The 21162-nt window shown below is 47.1% G+C and overlaps 1 protein-coding gene across 13 annotated transcripts in view; it reads right to left on the bottom strand.

Moving 5' to 3' along the window:
* LOC110498066 (myelin transcription factor 1-like protein) overlaps positions 1-21162 on the bottom strand; it is a 171778-nt gene that overhangs the window by 64360 nt on the left and 86256 nt on the right. For 10 of the 13 annotated variants that reach the window (XM_036954999.1, XM_036955001.1, XM_036954998.1 and 7 more), the window contains one exon: positions 18616-18804. The exons of the other annotated variants lie outside the window; for them this stretch is intronic. In XM_036954999.1, coding sequence (XP_036810894.1) covers positions 18616-18804 — 189 coding nt within the window. The remainder of the gene's footprint in view (positions 1-18615; positions 18805-21162) is intronic. 13 annotated transcript variants of the gene reach the window in all.

Raw genomic sequence — 21162 nt, 5'->3', positions numbered from 1 at the left:
ATGTGTGTCTCTGTATCTGTGTCCATGTGTGCACTTACATGCATGTGTACTTACATGCGTGTGTATGTGTGAATGCGTGAATGCTTCCGGCGCGTGTGTGTGCGTGTGTGTGTGTGTGTGTAATCCCAGGCAGTTGACAGTGAGTGTTACACAACAGCTTCATTAGCAGTCATATATATATATATATATATTTTTTTTATTTTATTTTAATTTTACCCTTTTTTCTCCCCAATTTCGTGGTATCCAATTGTTGTAGTAGCTACTATTTTGTCTCATTGCTACAACTCCCGCACGGGCTCAGGAGAGACGAAGGCTGAATGTCATGCGTCCTCCGATACACAACCCAACCAGCCGTACCATTAGCAGTCATATTAAAGCCTGTTCACAGCGAGGGATGAAGCTTTGTCCAGTCATAAGCATTATGTGCTATTTGTCTCCCTGAAACTGGGATGGGACTACTGCTGCACTTCATGGCTTTCACTCTTCACTCTTAGAAAAAAAGGTGCTATCTAGAACCTAAAAGGAACTACTTTTGGTTCCAAGAACTCTTTCCACAGAGGGTTCTACATGGAACCCAGAATGTTTCTCCCTGAAAAGAAAAAGGGTTCTACCTGAAACCAAAATGAGTATTGCTATGGGGACAGCCGAAGAACCCCTTTGGAACCTTTTTGTCTAAGTGTTGATTACTGTATATCTCTCTCACTTTCTCTCTCGCTCTCTCTTTCTCTCTCACTCTCTCTTTCTCAATCTCTCTCTCTTCCTCACTCTCACCATCTCCCCTGTCTTTCTCTCTCCCTCTCCATCCCTTACACCCCATTCTCACTCACTCTTCACCTCTCTCTCTCTCTTCTTGCCACTATCCTCTCTCTTTATACCTAAATTGTCTCCTTTTCTACCTCATCCCCTGTCTGCCTAGAGAGAGAGAAAGAGAGAGCTGTTAGAGGAGTTCCGTGCACCTCTCGATGTGTCCCTATCTAACAGGATCTATTGGCACGCATGGCAGAGCGCCATCTCCATGGTGATATCCTCCGGAAATCCGGAGGATTCACCAGGAAGTAGGGTAGTCTTCAATAGGTGTGTTTGGTATGAAAGGCAGCTATCAAAGGAAAATTCACCCTTGTGTAACAGAAAAGCCACTTCAGGTTTGTGTTGTATTTTTAAAGAGATCATTCTGGATGAAATGCATTCAACTAAAGGGGAACAAGTGGTCAGTCAAGTAACACTGTACATGTTAAGGAAAGCCCATTTTGAGAGCTCAGAATCATGAGTATGATTACCTCTGTCTTTGTGTGGTTGTGTGTGTGTCTGTGTTTGTGTATGTGTGTCTCTGTATCTGTGTCCATGTGTGCACTTACATGCATGTGTACTTACATGCGTGTGTATGTGTGAATGCGTGAATGCTTCCGGCGCGTGTGTGTGCGTGTGTGTGTGTGTGTGTAATCCCAGGCAGTTGACAGTGAGTGTTACACAACAGCTTCATTAGCAGTCATATATATATATATATATTTTTTTTTTATTTTATTTTAATTTTACCCTTTTTTCTCCCCAATTTCGTGGTATCCAATTGTTGTAGTAGCTACTATCTTGTCTCATTGCTACAACTCCCGCACGGGCTCAGGAGAGACGAAGGCTGAATGTCATGCGTCCTCCGATACACAACCCAACCAGCCGTACCATTAGCAGTCATATTAAAGCCTGTTCACAGCGAGGGATGAAGCTTTGTCCAGTCATAAGCATTATGTGCTATTTGTCTCCCTGAAACTGGGATGGGACTACTGCTGCACTTCATGGCTTTCACTCTTCACTCTTAGAAAAAAAGGTGCTATCTAGAACCTAAAAGGAACTACTTTTGGTTCCAAGAACTCTTTCCACAGAGGGTTCTACATGGAACCCAGAATGTTTCTCCCTGAAAAGAAAAAGGGTTCTACCTGAAACCAAAATGAGTATTGCTATGGGGACAGCCGAAGAACCCCTTTGGAACCTTTTTGTCTAAGTGTTGATTACTGTATATCTCTCTCACTTTCTCTCTCGCTCTCTCTTTCTCTCTCACTCTCTCTTTCTCAATCTCTCTCTCTTCCTCACTCTCACCATCTCCCCTGTCTTTCTCTCTCCCTCTCCATCCCTTACACCCCATTCTCACTCACTCTTCACCTCTCTCTCTCTCTTCTTGCCACTATCCTCTCTCTTTATACCTAAATTGTCTCCTTTTCTACCTCATCCCCTGTCTGCCTAGAGAGAGAGAAAGAGAGAGCTGTTAGAGGAGTTCCGTGCACCTCTCGATGTGTCCCTATCTAACAGGATCTATTGGCACGCATGGCAGAGCGCCATCTCCATGGTGATATCCTCCGGAAATCCAACAGGGATTTGCCATCCTCGCAGACAGTAGCAAGTCAGGGAGAGATAGATAGAAAGAGAGAGAGATGTATAGGGGGGGGGGGGTGTCGGTGGAGAAAAGGAGAGATTGGGAGAGGAGAGTTGGAGAGAGAATGGAAGGGGGAGAAAGACAGAGGGAGAGAGATACTGTAGATAGAGAGAAAGAGAGAGAGACAGAGAGGGTTAGGTGGAGAGAAGGAGAGAGAATGGAAGGGAGAGAAAGACAGAGAGAGAGAGGGAGAGAGAGAGAGAGAGCAAGAGAGAGAGGAGTGTGAGCAAGATAGAGAAAGAGAGGGGGAGAGGAAAGAGGGGTAGAGGGTGAATGAGAGTCAGAGAGAGGGGGAGAAGAGAACAAAAGCTGTGTGGTTCTGAGGGAGGGGAGGCTCAGGCAGCCACTGCAATTTGGGTGTATTCTGTGTGCTCTAATTGTGGATTTTATACTGGATAATACAACACACACTATGGTATAGTTTGTACACACAGCCAACACAGAGATGGCATTGTAAAACAGCAAGTCCCTGTTGTGATTCATTGTAGTGTGATGGCTGTAACGGGAGACAGTCAATGCAGTAGAGCCATTGGAATCAAACCCATGCAGACAAACACATACCCAGCACCAACTCACATCATCAACTCAGGCTGCCAGGCAGCTCCAGTCTCTTCCTCTGCCTCAGCCCCTTACCCAGCCTTATCTTCAGCCCAAGTCTTTTCCTCTGCCTCAGCCGCGTACCCAGCCTCTTCTTCAGCCCCAGACTTTTCCTCTGCCTCAGCCCAGTACCCAGCCTCTTCTTCAGCCCGTCTCTTCCTCAGCCCCCTACTCACCTCTTCTTCAGCACCATTACTTTCCCCATGTCCATCAACTTACCCCTGCCCTTACCCCTGCACTTTCCCTAGCCCCAGCCCTCATATTTTCCCCTGCCCTTACCCCTGCCCTTACCCCTGCCCTTACCCCTGCCCTTACCCCTGCACTTTCCCTAGCCCCAGCCCTCATATTTTCCCCTGCCCTTGGCGCAGCCCCTGACCTTGCCCCAAAACCCTGCACCTCCCCCAGCCCCCTTCCCTTGCGCCAGCCCCTAGTCCCCTGTCCTTGCCCCTAACTCAGCCCCCTTCCCTTGCCCCATACCCATACCCAGCCCCCTGCCCTTACCCCTGCACTTTCCCTAGCCCCAGCCCTCATATTTTCCCCTGCCGTTACCCCTGCCCTTACCCCTGCCCTTACCCCTGCCCTTACCCCTGCACTTTCCCTAGCCCCAGCCCTCATATTTTCCCCTGCCCTTGGCGCAGCCCCTGACCTTGCCCCAAAACCCTGCACCTCCCCAGTCCCCTTCCCTTGCGCCAGCCCCTAGTCCCCTGTCCTTGCCCCTAACTCAGCCCCCTTCCCTTGCCCCATACCCATACCCAGCCCCCTGCCCTTACCCCTGCACATTCCCCAGTCCCAACCCCTTCATTTTCCCCTTCCCTTTCTCCAGCCCCCTGCCCCTGCCCCTGCCCCTGCCCTTGCCCCAGAACCAGCCCCCTTATCCCAGCCCCCTTCCCTTGCCCCATACCTAGCCCTTACCCCTGCAATTGCCCTTCCCCCCAGCCCCCTTCATTTGCCCCTACCAATACAAAAATATACCATGGTAATGCAGTGAAAAACATGCCATGGTACTACTGCAAATACCAAAAAAACATGATACCACCATGGTATTTTTTTCATTGTCCTACCATGGCATGAAAATACCATGGTATTTGCACCAGTGCCATGGTATTTTCCTGCCATGGTAGTGATAAAAGAAAACATGATATTTTTTTTTATTGTACTTGCTACCATGGTAAAAAATGAACCATGGTAGTACAATGAATAAAAAAACATGGTTTTGTACTGGCAGCATGTAGTGAAACAAGAAAGCAGGGTTGTTGTTTACAATGTATTATGTTGGACTGTGTCTCACCGGACCATCCTAAAAAACATAGTAATTTTTGGTACTCTGGTACTCACATAATGCAACATTGACTACTTGCTTTGCAATGGAAAAGCGTAGGCCTAGTACTCTCTTAAAATTTTTTTTTATTTATTTTTATTTCACCTTTATTTAACCAGGTAGGCTAGTTGAGAACAAGTTCTCATTTGCAACTGCGACCTGGCCAAGATAAAGCATAGCAGTGTGAACAGACAACACAGAGTTACACATGGAGTAAACAATTAACAAGTCAATAACACAGTAGAAAAAAGGGGAGTCTATATATACATTGTGTGCAAAAGGCATGAGAAGGTAGGCAAATAATTACAATTATGCAGATTAACACTGGAGTGATAAATGATCAGATGGTTATGTACAGGTAGAGATATTGGTGTGCAAAAGAGCAGAAAAATAAATAAATAAAAACAGTATGGGGATGAGGTAGGTGAAAATGGGTGGGCTATTTACCAATAGACTATGTACAGCTGCAGCGATCGGTTAGCTGCTCAGATAGCAGATGTTTGAAGTTGGTGAGGGAGATAAAAGTCTCCAACTTCAGCGATTTTTGCAATTCGTTCCAGTCACAGGCAGCAGAGAACTGGAACGAAAGGCGGCCAAATGAGGTGTTGGCTTTAGGGATGATCAGTGAGATACACCTGCTGGAGCGCGTGCTACGGATGGGTGTTGCCATCGTAACCAGTGAACTGAGATAAGGCGGAGCTTTACCTAGCATGGACTTGTAGATGACCTGGAGCCAGTGGGTCTGGCGACGAATATGTAGCGAGGGCCAGCCGACTAGAGCATACAAGTCGCAGTGGTGGGTGGTATAAGGTGCTTTAGTGACAAAACGGATGGCACTGTGATAAACTGCATCCAGTTTGCTGAGTAGAGTGTTGGAAGCAATTTTGTAGATGACATCGCCGAAGTCGAGGATCGGTAGGATAGTCAGTTTTACTAGGGTAAGTTTGGCGGCGTGAGTGAAGGAGGCTTTGTTGCGGAATAGAAAGCCGACTCTTGATTTGATTTTCGATTGGAGATGTTTGATATGGGTCTGGAAGGAGAGTTTAGAGTCTAGCCAGACACCTAGGTACTTATAGATGTCCACATATTCAAGGTCGGAACCATCCAGGGTGGTGATGCTGGTCAGGCGTGCGGGTGCAGGCAGCGAACGGTTGAAAAGCATGCATTTGGTTTTAGCTTTTAGCTCATAGTGAAAAACCACAACACACATGGTCTTAAACCTGGATAGGGTATGGTGAGAAGAATGAAGGGAGTCTGAAACCTTGAAGATTTAAAATAGTTAGTTTGTTTTGTGCTTCTCTCTTCAATTCAGTTCACTCTCTCTCACTCAACTGACTTGGCTATACAATTCTAAAAAGCCAACATACTAAAAAATACTATTTGTGAAAAGGTATTAATTATCATCTTATCTCAGATACATGTTTATCATGTAATTCTCAACATATCCCAAAAAACAGCAAGTTACAATGTTTCCTTTTGTTTACAATGTGTGAACGTAAGTTGGTCCTAGCTAGCTAGCTTGACAGGCTAGCTTGACTCAAGCTAACTTTAGCCAACAGCAGCTTCTATGCTAACGGACTTTTATAAATTAATTTAACTATCAAACATCATCAAAAATAACAACAATTATAAAATAATAATCTGCTTAATTTGGTGTTTCATATCCTATGCTGTATATTTCGCTCACTGTGATGTTAATATTTAAAATATTTTGTTGGCTTGGCTCTCTCATTCAATTGACCAGGCAGGTGAGAGCCACTCTAGAGTGAGATTATAAACACCTTGATTATAAATACTGGAAATTATTACAAAATGCCAAAGATTAGGCTACCATATATCTCACATTTTCCCACATTTCAGGTTGGCAACACAGGGAAACCAAACATGAGCAAAAAACAGTACTATTAATACAGAAAGTATTACCCCTTTTTGAAGCAACTATTTCAATTTTCTTTGATGTTAGAGACAAACTAGGACAAACAATAGTAGTCTGCTTCTGACTTTATCAGAAACTTACCCATACTGGTATATAAATTCACCAATATAATACCAACCAACCTCTTTTGACCTTGGGGGGGTTTATTTATTTAATGCATTAAATTAATAAAGATGGTAGAGCATGGCACTTGCAACTTCAGGGTTGTGGGTTCGATTCCCATGGGGGACCAGTATGAAAATGTATGCACTCACTCTGCTAAAGGACTAAAATGTAAAATGTAATTATACTGCCATTGTACTATGGAAACGCACAATAAATAAAGATAATTATTAATAACTGGTATAATTTATCATAACTGTGTGTTACCATGGTAGAATGTATAATGCAGTTTAAAACAATGGTATTTCTATGATCCACATCTATACCATGGTATTATTTAGGTGCATGGCAGTACCATCATACTTCAAAGCTAAAACCATGGTACACTACAAGGCCAAAAGTATGTGGACACCTGCTCATCGAACATCTCATTCCAAAATCATGGGCATTAATATGGAGTTGGTCCCCCCTTTGCTGCTCTAACTGGGAAGGCTTTCCACTAGATGTTGAAACATTGCTGGACTTGCTTCCATTCAGCCACAGGAGCTTTAGTGAGGCCAGGCACTGATGTTGGGCTATTCGAATTCATCTCAAAGGTGTTCGATGGGGTTGACAAACCATTTCTGTATGGACCTCACTTTGTGCATGGGGGCATTGTTATGCTGAAACAGGAAAGGGCTTTCCCCAAACTGTTGCCACAAAGTTGGAAGCACAGTATTGTCTAAAATGTCATTGTATGTTGTAGCATTGAGATTTCCCTTCACTGGAACTAAGGGGCCGAGCCAGAACCATTAAAAACAGCTCCAGAACATTATTCTTCCTCCACCAAACTTTAGAGTTGGCACTATGCATTCAGGCAGGTAGCGTTCTCCTGGCATCCGCCAAACCCAGATTAGTCTTTCACACTGCCAAATGGAAAAGCGTGATTCGTCACTCCAGAGAATGCGTTTCCACTGCTCTAAAATCTAATCAAATCAAATTGTATTTGTCACATACACATGGTTAGCAGATGTTAATGCGAGTGTAGAGAAATGCTTGTACTTCTAGTTCCGACAATGCAGTAATAACCAACGAGTAATCTAACCTAACAATTCCTCAACTACTACCTTATACACACAAGTGTAAAGGGATAAGAATATGTACATAAAGATATATGAACGAGTGATGGTACAGAACGGCATAGGCAAGATGCAGTAGATGGTATCGAGTACAGTATATACATATACAGTGGGGCAAAAAAGTATTCAGTCAGCCACCAATTGTGCAAGTTCTCCCACTTAAAAAGATGAGAGAGGCCTGTAATTTTCATCATAGGTACACTTCAACTATGACAACTATGAGGATTTTTAATGAATTTATTTGCAAATTATGGTGGAAAATAAGTATTTGGTCACCTACAAACAAGCAAGATTTCTGGCTCTCACAGACCTGCAACTTCTTCTTTAAGAGGCTCCTATGTCCTCCACTCGTTACCTGTATTAATGGCACCTGTTTGAACTTTGTTATCAGTATAAAAGACACCTGTCCACAACCTCAAACAGTCACACTGTTGCAGGAATTAAATTGCTCTATGTTTTAACACCCAATTAAAATTAAACACTCTGTCAATTCATAAGGATTTGTAAGACCCTTATTTTATAGTAATGGACAGAGCCCAGTCTTATATTCAAACAGCAGATTTTATTCACGAGAGTACTACTCCTTACACATTTTACCACAGGTTATAAACTTAAAATGACGTCATTAGTTCCAGTACCAACCCATGCCATCTCCGTTCTAATACAAAGGCTGCATGGTTCTCACATCGTCTCTCCCTATTAAGATAATATACGACCGAGCCAAGGACATGCTTCTGAAGATAAGCCTTCTGGTAATTTATTTCTACCAAGGAACAGACAGTCATTGTTCTAATTCTTGATTATATTTACACACATTATATTCAGTACTAGGATTAAAAAGAAAATTCATACATATATAGTAACATAATAGTATTCTGATTAGTACATATACAGTAACATAATAGTATTCTGATTAGTCAGTCCTGATAGAAATGTATACATAATTAGTCATCATTGATTAAAATTCCCTTAACACACACTCCAAACTCCACTATGGCCAAGACCAAAGAGCTGTCAAAGGACACCAGAAACAAAATTGTAGACCTGCACCAGGCTGGAAAGACTGAATCTGCAATAGGTAAGCAGCTTGGTTTGAAGAAATCAACTGTGGGAGCAATTATTAGGAAATGGAGGACATACAAGACCACTGATAATCTCCCTCGATCTGGGGCTCCACGCAAGATCTCACCCCGTGGGGTCAAAATGATCACAAGAACGGTGAGCAAAAATCCCAGAACCACACGGGGGGACCTAGTGAATGACCTGCAGAAAGCTGGGACCAAAGTAACAAAGCCTACCATCAGTAACATACTACGCCGCCAGGGACTCAAATCCTGCAGTGCCAGACGAGTCCCCCTGCTTAAGCCAGTACATGTCCAGGCCCGTCTGAATTTTGCTAGAGAGCATTTGGATGATCCAGAAGAAGATTGGGAGAATGTCATATGGTCAGATGAAACCAAAATATAACTTTTTGGAAAAACTCAACTCGTCGTGTTTGGAGGACAAAGAATGCTGAGTTGCATCCAAAGAACACCATACCTACTGTGAAGCATGGGGGAGGAAACATCATGCTTTGGGGCTGTTTTTCTGCAAAGGGACCAGGACGACTGATCCGTGTAAAGGAAAGAATGAATGGGGCCATGTATTGTGAGATTTTGAGTGAAAACCGCCTTCCATCAGCAAGGGCATTGAAGATGAAACGTGGCTGGGTCTTTCAGCATGACAATGATCCCAAACACACCGCCCGGGCAACGAAGGAGTGGCTTCGTAAGAAGCATTTCAAGGTCCTGGAGTGGCCTAGCCTGTCTCCAGATCTCAACCCCATAGAAAATCTTTGGAGGGAGTTGAAAGTCCGTATTGCCGAGCAACAGCCCCAAAACATCACTGCTCTAGAGGAAATCTGCATGGAGGATTTTGTCTGTCATAGTTGAAGTGTACCTATGATGAAAATTACAGGCCTCTCTCATCTTTTTAAGTGGGAGAACTTGCACAATTGGTGGCTGACTAAATACTTTTTTGCCCCACTGTACATACAGTGCCTTGCGAAAGTATTCGGCCCACTTGAACTTTGCGACCTTTTGCCACATTTCAGGCTTCAAACATAAAGATATAAAACTGTATTTTTTTGTGAAGAATCAACAACAAGTGGGACACAATCATGAAGTGGAACGACATTTATTGGGTATTTCAAACTTTTTTTAACAAATCAAAAACTGAAAAATTGGGCGTGCAAAATTATTCAGCCCCTTTACTTTCAGTGCGGCAAACTCTCTCCAGAAGTTCAGTGAGGATCTCTGAATGATCCAATGTTGACCTAAATGACTAATGATGATAAATACAATCCACCTGTGTGTAATCAAGTCTCGTATAAATGCACCTGCACTGTGATAGTCTCAGAGGTCCGTTAAAAGCGCAGAGAGCATCATGAAGAACAAGGAACACACCAGGCAGGTCCGAGATACTGTTGTGAAGAAGTTTAAAGCCGGATTTGGATACAAAAAGATTTCCCAAGCTTTAAACATCCCAAGGGGCAATGTGCAAGCGATGATATTGAAATGGAAGGAATATCAGACCACTGCAAATCTACCAAGACCTGGCCATCCCTCTAAACTTTCAGCTCATACAAGGAGAAGACTGATCAGAGATGCAGCCAAGAGGCCCATGATCACTCTGGATGAACTGCAGAGATCTACAGCTGAGGTGGGAGACTCTGTCCATAGGACAACAATCAGTCGTATATTGCACAAATCTGGCCTTTATGGAAGAGTGGCAAGAAGAAAGCCATTTCTTAAAGATATCCATAAAAAGTGTTGTTTAAAGTTTGCCACAAGCCACCTGGGAGACACACCAAACATGTGGAAGAAGGTGCTCTGGTCAGATGAAACCAAAATTGAACTTTTTGGCAACAATGCAAAACGTTATGTTTGGCGTAAAAGCAACACAGCTGAACACACCATCCCCACTGTCAAACATGGTGGTGGCAGCATCATGGTTTGGGCCTGCTTTTCTTCAGCAGGGACAGGGAAGATGGTTAAAATTGATGGGAAGATGGATGGAGCCAAATACAGGACCATTCTGGAAGAAAACCTGATGGAGTCTGCAAAAGACCTGAGACTGGGACGGAGATTTGTCTTCCAACAAGACAATGATCCAAAACATAAAGCAAAATCTACAATGGAATGGTTAAAAAATAAACATATCCAGGTGTTAGAATGGCCAAGTCAAAGTCCAGACCTGAATCCAATCGAGAATCTGTGGAAAGAACTGAAAACTGCTGTTCACAAATGCTCTCCATCCAACCTCACTGAGCTCGAGCTGTTTGCAAGGAGGAATGGGAAAAAATTTCAGTCTCTCGATGTGCAAAACTGATAGAGACATACCCCAAGCGACTTACAGCTGTAATCGCAGCAAAAGGTGGCGCTACAAAGTATTAACTTAAGGGGGCTGAATAATTTTGCACGCCCAATTTTTCAGTTTTTGATTTGTTAAAAACGTTTGAAATATCCAATAAATGTTGTTCCACTTCATGATTGTGTCCCACTTTTTGTTGATTCTTCACAAAAAAATACAGTTTTATATCTTTATGTTTGAAGCCTGAAATGTGGCAAAAGGTCGCAAAGTTCAAGGGGGCCGAATACTTTCGCAAGGCACTGTATGAGATGAGTAATGTAGGGTATGTATACATTATATTAAGTGGCGTTTTATACATTTTATACATCAATTTCCATCCATTTCTATTATTAAAGTGGCTGGAGTTGAGTTAGTATGTTGGCAGCAGCCACTCAATGTTAGTGTTGGCTGTTTAACAGTCTGATGGCCTTGAGATAGAAGCTGTTTTTCAGTCTCTCGGTCCCAGCTTTGATGCACCTGTACTGACCTCGCCTTCTGGATGATAGCGGGCTGAACAGGCAGTGGCTCGGGTGGTTGTTGTCCTTGATGATCTTTATGGCCTTCCTGTGACATCGGGTGGTGTAGGTGTCCTGGAGGGCAGGTAGTTTGCCCCCGGTGATGCGTTGTGCAGACCTCACTACCCTCTGGAGAGCCTTAAGGTTGTGGGCGGAGCAGTTGCCGTACCAGGCGGTGATACAGCCCGAAAGGATGCTCTCGATTGTGCATCTGTAGAAGTGCTTTTGGTGACAAGCCGTATTTCTTCAGCCTCCTGAGGTTGAAGAGGCGCTGCTGCGCCTTCTTTACAACGCTGTCTGTGTGGGTGGACCAATTCAGTTTGTCCGTGCTGTGTACACCGAGGAACTTAAAACTTACTACCCTCTCCACCACTGTCTCGTCCATGTGGATAGGGGGGTGCTCCCTCTGCTGTTTCCTGAAGTCCACAATAATCTCCTATGTTTTGTTGACATTGAGTGTGAGGTTATTTTCCTGACACCACACTCCGAGGGCCCTCACCTCCTCCCTGTAGGCCGTCTCGTCGTTGTTGGTAATCAAGCCTACCACTGTAGTGTCGTCCGCAAACTTGATGATTGAGTTGGAGACGTGCATGGTCACGCAGTCGTGGGTGAACAGGAAGTACAGGAGAGAGCTCAGAACGCACCGTTGTTGAGGATCAGCGGGGTGGAGATGTTGTTACCTACCCTCACCACCTGGGGGGCGGCCCGTCAGGATGTCCAGTACCCAGTTGCACAGGGCGGGGTCGAGACCCAGGGTGTCGAGCTTGATGACGAGTTTGGAGGGTACTATGGTGTTACATGCTGAGCTGTAGTCGATGAACAGCATTCTCACATAGGTATTCCTCTTGTGCAGATGGGTTAGGACAGTGTGCAGTGTGGTTGCGATTGCTTTGTCTGTGGACCTATTGGGGCGGTACGCAAATTGGAGTGGGTCTAGGGTGTCAGGTAGGGTGGATGTGATATGGTCCTTGACTAGTCTCTCAAAGCACTTCATGATGACGGAAATGAGCGCTACGGGGCAGTAGTTGTTTAGCTCAGTTACCTTAGCTTTCTTGGGAACAGGAACAATGGTGGCCCTCTTGAAGCATGTGGGAACAGCAGACTGGGATAAGGATTGATTGAATATGTCCGTAAACACACCAGCCAGCTGGTCTGCGCATGCTCTGAGGACGCGGCTGGGGATGCCGTCTGGGCCTGCAGCCTTGCGAGGGTTAACACGTTTAAATATTTTACTCACGTCGGCTGCAGTGAAGGAGAGTCCGCAGGTTTTGGTAGCGGGCCGTGTCAGTGGCACTGTACTGTCCTCAAAGCGAGCAAAGAAGTTATTTAGTCTGCCTGGGAGCAAGACATCCTGGTCCGCGACGGGGCTGGTTTTCTTTTTGTAATCCGTGATTGACTGTAGACCCTGCCACAATCCTCTTGTGTCTGAGCCGTTGAATTGCAACTCTACTTTGTCTCTATACTGACGCTTAGCTTGTTTGATTGCCTTGTGGAGGGAATAGCTACACTGTTTGTATTCGGTCATGTTTCCGGTCACCTTGCCCTGGTTAAAAGCATTGGTTCATGCTTTCAGTTTTGCGCGAATGCTGCTATCAATCCACGGTTTCTGGTTTGGGAATGTTTTAATCGTTGCTGTGGGTATAACATCGCCGATGCACTTTCTAATGAACTCGCTCACCGAATCAGCGTATTCGTCAATGTTGTTGTTGGACGCAATGCGGAACATATCCCAATCCACGTGATCGAAGCAGCCTTGAAGCGTGGAATCAGATTGGTCGGACCAACGTTTAACAGACCTGAGCGCGGGAGCTTCTTGTTTTAGTTTCTGTCTGTAGGCTGGTCAGCTTTTCCGAAATTATGGAGGGGGAGGGCCTTATATGCGTCGCGGAAGTTAGAATAACAATGATCCAAGGTTTAACCAGCCCTGGTTGCGCAATTGATATGCTGATAGAATTTAGGGAGTCTTTTTTTCAGATTAGCCTTGTTAAAATCCCCAGCTACAATGAATGCAGCCTCAGGATATGTGGTTTCCAGTTGACATAGAGTCAAATAAAGTTTGTTCAGGGCCATCGATGTGTCTGCTTGGGGGGAATATATACGGCTGTGATTATAATTGAAGAGAATTCCCTTGGTAGAGACCAATGATGGCGAGATTTACACCACTCCAGCCGACACTTGGCATTGCACATGGCGATCTTAGGCTTGTGTGCGGCTGCTCAGCCATGGAAACCCATTTTATGAAGCTCCCGACGAACAGTTTTTGTGCTGACATTGCTTCCAGAGGCAGTTTGGAACTCGGTAGTAAAACTCAGCATTTGGCGGTCCCTTTCTGTGAGCTTGTGTGGCCTACCACTTTGCAGCTGAGTTGTTGATGCTCCTAGACGTTTCCAATTCACAATAACAGCACTTACAGTTGACCGTGGCAGCTGTAGAAATTTGACGAACTGTATTGTTGGAAAAGTGTCTTCCTATGACGGTGCCACATTGAAAGTTACTGAGCTCCTCAGTGTCCACATACTTTTCCATGATTCAGACTATACCATGGTATAAGTGAAGTACCATTGTAGTACCATGTTACATTTTTGTAAGGGTCCTCTCCACTCACATAATTACTTCAAACAATCACATTAGCGTAGTGAGAGACACATCTTGGATGAGGTTTTGCCCTCCTCCTCTGCACTATCCATCTGTGTTAGCTACATTGGATATGTTGCGTTAGACAGTACACTGCCATAATAGAGTTCAAACTCCATAAATGTTTTTAAAAGTTAGTTTGAGATATGGTTCTAACGTGAACAGAGATGGCAGTAATAGTCACCAGAGCTCAAGAATATCAGTGCATGAATGCACTAACTGCAAGTCACTCTGGTTAAATGACTAAAATGGAAATGTAAACTGGTGTACATCAAGTTCTCTCCCTAATATCCATCTCTGCTTTCACCCCCCAGCCTATTGTCCAGCTGCTGTGTTTCTATCCTGTTCTGTTGGCTTGTCACACCTAATCATCCCCAGCTTCCAACTAGCTCATTCATCCCCCTCCTCTCCCCTGTAACTATTCCGCAGGTTGTTGCTGTACGTTAGAATGTGTTCTCAGTCAACTTACCTGGTAAATAAGGGTTAAATAAAATAAATAAAGTCTACTGGGCCTGGTACATTTCCCCAACAGAGACAGTGGAGGACTCTTGACATTTATGTAATTTAGCTGGTAGCCGTGCGGAGGGATGGGCAGGCTAGGGGGCTGCTGCTAGTGGGAGGGGGGTAGGGAGGGTGAGAGGTCAGGATGTACCCAGCCCAGAAGAGATGGAGAGCCCTAAGCGTCTGGCTGCCCTTGCTGTCTTGCTCCTCATCACACATCCCCCTGGCACAATGCTGGGCCCTGGGCTCGCTACACATGATCTGTCATTTCCTTTGATGTGTCTCCTGCGGGAGGGAGGGAGGGCGGGGGAACAGGCAGGCAGGGGGAGTAAACACCACCTGTTTACCACTTGCTAGCTAACGCTAGGCTAGAGCAGAGCTAGGTACTGACTGTCATAATAACACACCACCAAACAAAGAGGAGGAAAACACAAAGGGAAAAAGAAACAAATGGCAGAGGAAGAAAGGGATGAGGGGGATACAGGAGAGTGTCAGAGTATATTTGAGGGGCCAGGTTTTGAAACGTGTTTGAAGGTTTCTTATGTTGTTTTATAGGTTGAGTTTTTCTGATAACGTGGTTATTACGAAAAAGAGAGAGATGGGAAACCCAGTGTTGTAGTTGACTGAAAAACAAGGGGAGCTGACGCCACTATATTTTATTCAATAATGGCAGTGGTTACACGATGGAAAGAAAAACAAGTGGATTAAATACATTAACAAAGATTATTACTTTAAAAAAATATTGAACCCCTGAAAAACAAGTCCCCAGAGAGCCAGTCCACTTCACCTATTTTTGTTCTGCCCCACACGCCTGCTCCCCCTCTCCTTTTGGAAAATAAAGCTCCCAATTAAATATGTAAATGTTCATTTCAGAGACAGATACTCCACAGAGGGGGGTTGATGGCATGGAGGTGATGTGGCACATTATGATTAATGTGACCTTATCTGGATTTGCACAAGGAGGCAGTGGGGTAGCTGAACTGGAGGTGGAGGGGTGTAGGGGTGGAGGGATGTGGTGGTGGAGGGGGAGGTGGCGGCGGTGGAGGGGTGTAGGGGTGGAGGGATGTAGGGGTGTAGGGGTGGAGGGATGCGGTGGTGGAGGGGTGTAGGGGTGGAGGGGTGTAGGGGTGGAGGGATGCGGCGGTGGAGGGGTGTAGGGGTGGAGGGATGCGGTGGTGGAGGGGTGTAGGGGTGGAGGGATGCGGTGGTGGAGGGGTGTAGGGGTGGAGGGGTGGAGGGGTGTAGGGGTGGAGGGATGCAGCAGTGGAGGGGTGTAGGGGTGGAGGGATGCGGCAGTGGAGGGGTGTAGGGGTGTAGGGATGCGGTGGTGGAGGGGTGTAGGGGTGGAGGGATGCGGTGGTGGAGGGGTGGAGGGGTGGAGGGATGCGGTGGTGGAGGGGTGTAGGGGTGGAGGGGTGTAGGGGTGGAGGGATGCGGCGGTGGAGGGGTGTAGGGGTGGAGGGATGCGGTGGTGGAGGGGTGTAGGGGTGGAGGGATGCGGTGGTGGAGGGGTGGAGGGGTGGAGGGGTGGAGGGGTGTAGGGGTGGAGGGATGCGGCGGTGGAGGGGTGTAGGGGTGGAGGGATGCGGTGGTGGAGGGGTGTAGGGGTGGAGGGATGCGGTGGTGGAGAGGGAGATGGTGAAGGAGGCAGGGGTGGATGGATGCGGTGGTGGAGGGATGCGGCGGTGGAGGGGTGTAGGGGTGGAGGGATGCGGTGGTGGAGGGGGAGATGGTGAAGGAGGCAGGGGTGGATGGATGCGGTGGTGGAGGGATGCGGCGGTGGAGGGGTGTAGGGGTGGATGGATGCGGTGGTGGAGGGATGCGGCGGTGGAGGGGTGTAGGGGTGGAGGGATGCGGTGGTGGAGGGGTGTAGGGGTGGAGGGATGCGGTGGTGGAGGGGTGGAGGGGTGGAGGGGTGTAGGGGTGGAGGGGTGTAGGGGTGGAGGGATGCGGCGGTGGAGGGGTGTAGGGGTGGAGGGATGCGGTGGTGGAGGGGTGCAGGGGTGGAGAGATGCGGCGGTGGAGGGGTGTAGGGGTGGAGGGATGCGGTGGTGGAGGGGGAGATGGTAAAGGAGGCAGGGGTGGATGGATGCGGTGGTGGAGGGATGCGGCGGTGGAGGGATGCGGCGGTGGAGGGGTGTAGGGGTGGAGGGATGCGGTGATGGAGGGGTGTAGGGGTGGAGGGATGCGGCGGTGGAGGGGTGTAGGGGTGGAGGGATGCGGTGGTGGAGGGGTGTAGGGGTGGAGGGATGCGGTGGTGGAGGGGTGGAGGGGTGGAGGGGTGGAGGGGTGTAGGGGTGGAGGGATGCGGCGGTGGAGGGGTGTAGGGGTGGAGGGATGCGGTGGTGGAGGGGTGGAGGGGTGGAGGGATGCGGTGGTGGAGGGGTGAAGGGGTGGAGGGATGCGGTGGTGGAGGGGTGTAGGGGTGGAGGGATGCGGTGGTGGAGGGGTGGAGGGGTGGAGGGGTGTAGGGGTGGAGGGGTGTAGGGGTGGAGGGATGCGGCGGTGGAGGGGTGTAGGGGTGGAGGGATGCGGTGGTGGAGGGGTGCAGGGGTGGAGAGATGCGGCGGTGGAGGGGTGTAGGGGTGGAGGGATGCGGTGGTGGAGGGGGAGATGGTGAAGGAGGCAGGGGTGGATGGATGCGGTGGTGGAGGGATGCGGCGGTGGAGGGATGCGGCGGTGGAGGGGTGTAGGGGTGGAGGGATGCGGTGATGGAGGGGTGTAGGGGTGGAGGGATGCGGCGGTGGAGGGGTGTAGGGGTGGAGGGATGCGGTGGTGGAGGGGTGGAGGGGTGGAGGGGTGGAGGGGTGTAGGGGTGGAGGGATGCGGCGGTGGAGGGGTGTAGGGGTGGAGGGATGCGGTGGTGGAGGGGTGGAGGGGTAGAGGGATGCGGTGGTGGAGGGGTGTAGGGGTGGAGGGATGCGGTGGTGGAGGGGTGGAGGGGTGGAGGGATGCGGTGGTGGAGGGGTGTAGGGGTGGAGGGATGCGGTGGTGGAGGGATGCGGTGGTGGAGGGATGCGGTGGTGGAGGGGTGTAGGGGTGGAGGGATGCGGTGGTGGAGGGGTGTAGGGGTGGAGGGATGCGGTGGTGGAGGGGTGGAGGGGTGGAGGGGTGTAGGGGTGGAGGGATGCGGCGGTGGAGGGGTGTAGGGGTGGAGGGATGCGGTGGTGGAGGGGGAGATGGTGGAGGTGGCGGCGGTGGAGGGGTGTAGGGGTGGAGAGATGCGGCGGTGGAGGGGTGTAGGGGTGGAGGGATGCGGTGGTGGAGGGGGAGATGGTGAAGGAGGCAGGGGTGGATGGGGTAGAGGTGAAGGGGATGGGGGAGGGGGGAGCTACTTGATCACATCACCCTGTTCTCTACTCTTTTATCGGGCCAGCCCCCATCCCCCCCTCTCTCTCTCTCTCACATCTCATACTTCTCTCCCCTTCCCTCTCCCTCTTTCGTTTTTTCTCTCCGTCTTTTCCTAACAATACACCTTTTCCTCTCTCCCCCTCTTACTCTGCCAGGCTTCTAGGTGCAATGTTCCTGTGTCGCCCCACCACTACCTGGCTTCATTCCAATGCTTTAAGTGAGTGCTATCTGTCAAGGCATGAATAATACAGCCCCAAGGCTGGTGGAAGGCTGGCGGAATCCAAATGAGCTATACATCAGGAAGAAAGCAGTCGACTTTAGCTCCAGAACACGCTCCCACCAAGACAGGCAATTACTCATCCCCAGCTGCAGCCATGGCAATCACTATCACAACCCCTGCACCCCATACACCCCACCACTACCACCCAAAAATGAGCTCCTCATCACCACACCCCACCACCCCACCCCAAAGCCATCATACATATATATATATATACAGTACCAGTCAAAATTTTGGACACACCTACTCATTGAAGGGTTTTTCTACATTGTATAATAATAGTGAAGACATCAAAACTATGAATCATGGGATCTACATGAATATATGGGATCATCTAGTAACCAAAAAAGTGTTAAACAAATCAAAATATATTTTAGATTTTAGATACTTCAAAGTAGCCACCCTACTCACACACTTGGTATTCTCTCAACCAGCTAAATTAGGTAGTCACCTGGAATGCTTTTCCAATCGTCTTGAAGGACCTCCCACATAAAATGAGCACTTATTGGCTGCTTTTCCTTCACTCTGCAGTCCAATTGGGTTGAGGTCGGGTGATTGTGGAGGCCAAGACATCTGATGCAGCACTCCATAACTCTCCTTCTTGGCCAAATAACCTGGAGGTGAGTTTCGGGTCACTGTCCTGTTGAAAAACAAATGATAGTCCCACTAAGCACAAACCAGATTGGAAGGTGTATCGCTGCAGAATGCTGTGGTAGCTATGCTGGTTAAGCACGACTTGAATTTTAAATAAATCACAGACAGTGTCACCAGCAAAGCACCCCCACACCATCACACCTCCTCCTCCATGCTTCATGGTGGGAACCACACATGCGGAGATCATCCGTTCACGTACTCTGCGTCTCACAAAGACACAAATTTGGACTCATCAGACCAAAGGACAGATTTCCACCCGTCTAGTGTCCATTGCTAGTGTTTCTTGGCCCAAGCAAGTCTCTTCTTATTATTGATGTCCTTAAGTAGTGGTTTCTTTGCAGCAATTCGACCATGAAGGCTGAATTTCTAGGCAGGGTAGCCTGGTGGTTAGAGCGTTGGACTCATAACCGGAAGGTTGCAAGTTCAAATCCACGAGCTGACAAGGTACAAATCTGTCATTATGCCCCTGAACAGGCAGTTAACCCACTGTTCCTAGGCCATCATTGAAAATAAGAATTTGTTCTTAACTGACTTGCCTAGTTAAATAAGAAAATAAAATTCACGCAGTCTCCTCTGAACAGTTGATGTTGAGATGTGTCTTGAACTCTGTGGAGCATTTATTTGGCCTGCAATTTCTGAGGCTGGTAACTCTGATGAACTGATCCTCTCCAGCAGAGGTAACTCTGGGTCTTCCTTTCCTGTGGCGGTCCTCATGAGAGACAGTTTCATCATAGCGCTTAATGGTTTTTGAAACTGCACTTGAAGAAACTTAGAAGGCAAGCATCCCGGAGTCTCCGCCTCTTTGCCCTTGACGTTGAGAGTGTTGTTTTGTGGGTATTATTTAATGAAGCTGCCAGTTGAGGACTTGTGAGGCGTCTATTTCTCAAACTAAACACTCTAATGGACTTGTCCTCTTGCACAGTTGTGTACCAAGGCCTCCCACTCTTCTTTCTATTCTGGTTAGAGCCAGTTTGCGCTGTTCTGTGACGGGAGTAGTACGTTGTATGAGATCTTCAGTTTCTTGGCAATTTCTTGCATGGAATAGCATTCATTTCTCCGAACAAGAATAGACTGATGAGTTTCAGAAGAAAGTTATTTGATTCTAGCCATTTCAAGCTTTTTGAACCCACAAATGCTGAATCTTCAGATACTCGACTAGCCTAAAGAAGGTCAGTTTTATTGCTTCTTTAACCAGGACAACTGTGCTAACGTAATTGCAAAAGGGTTTTCTATTAATCAATTAGCCTTTTCAAATGATAAACTTGGATTAGCTAACACAACATGCAATTGGAACACAGGAGTGATGGTTGGAGATAATGGGCCTCTGTACGCCTATGTAGATGTTCTGTTAAAAATCAGCCGTTTCCAGCTACAATAGTCATTTACAACATTAACAATGTCTACACTGTATTTCTGATCAACATGATGTTATTTGAATGGATAAAAAAATGGCTTTTCGTTCAAAAACAAGGATATTTCTAAGTGACCCCAAACTTTTGAACGGTAGTGTTATATGTGTGTGTGTATATATACCGTTTACATGTATACACTGAACAATGCAACATGTAAAGTTTTATGCACAAAAAGCATATTTCTCTCAAATTTAGTGCACAAATCTGTTTCCATCCCTGTTTGTGAGCATTTCTCCTTCACCAAGATCATCCTTCCTTCACTAACATGTATTTAAAAAATAAATAAATAGATAAATATCTTATTTACAGAAGTATTCAGACACTTTGTTATGTGATTCGAAATTGAGCTTGGGTGCATCCTGTTTCTATTGATCGTCCTTGAGATGTTTCTACAACTTGATTGGAGTCCACCTGTGGTAAATTCAATTGATTGGACATTATTTGGAAAAGCCCACACCTGTCTATATGAGGTCCCACAGTTTACAGTGCATGTCAGAGCAAGAGGTTGAAGGAATTGTCCGTAGAGCTCTGAGACAGGATTTTGCAAAGAATTCGATCTGGGGAAGGGTTACAAAAAATGTCTGCAGCATTGAAGGTCCCCAAGAACACAGTCGCTTCCGTCATTCTTAAAGGGAAGAAGTTTGGAACCACCAAGACTCTTCCTAGAGCTGGCCGCCCATTCAAACTGAGCAATCGGGGGAGAAGGGCCTTGGTCCGGGAGGTGACCAAGAACCTGCAGCACTCCACCAATCAGGCCTTTATGGTAGAGTGGCCAGAAGGAAGCCACTCCTAAGTAAAGGCACATGACAGCCTGCTTGGAGTTTGCCAAAAGGCACCTAAAGACTCTCAGACCATGAGAAACAAGATTCTCTGGTCTGTTGAAACCAAGATTGAACTCTTTGGCCTGAATTCCAAGCGTCACGTCTGAAGGA

This window comes from Oncorhynchus mykiss, chromosome 19, assembly GCF_013265735.2.
Source record: "Oncorhynchus mykiss isolate Arlee chromosome 19, USDA_OmykA_1.1, whole genome shotgun sequence".
Classification (NCBI taxonomy): domain Eukaryota; kingdom Metazoa; phylum Chordata; class Actinopteri; order Salmoniformes; family Salmonidae; genus Oncorhynchus; species Oncorhynchus mykiss.
This window is presented reverse-complemented; position numbering and strand designations above follow the sequence as displayed.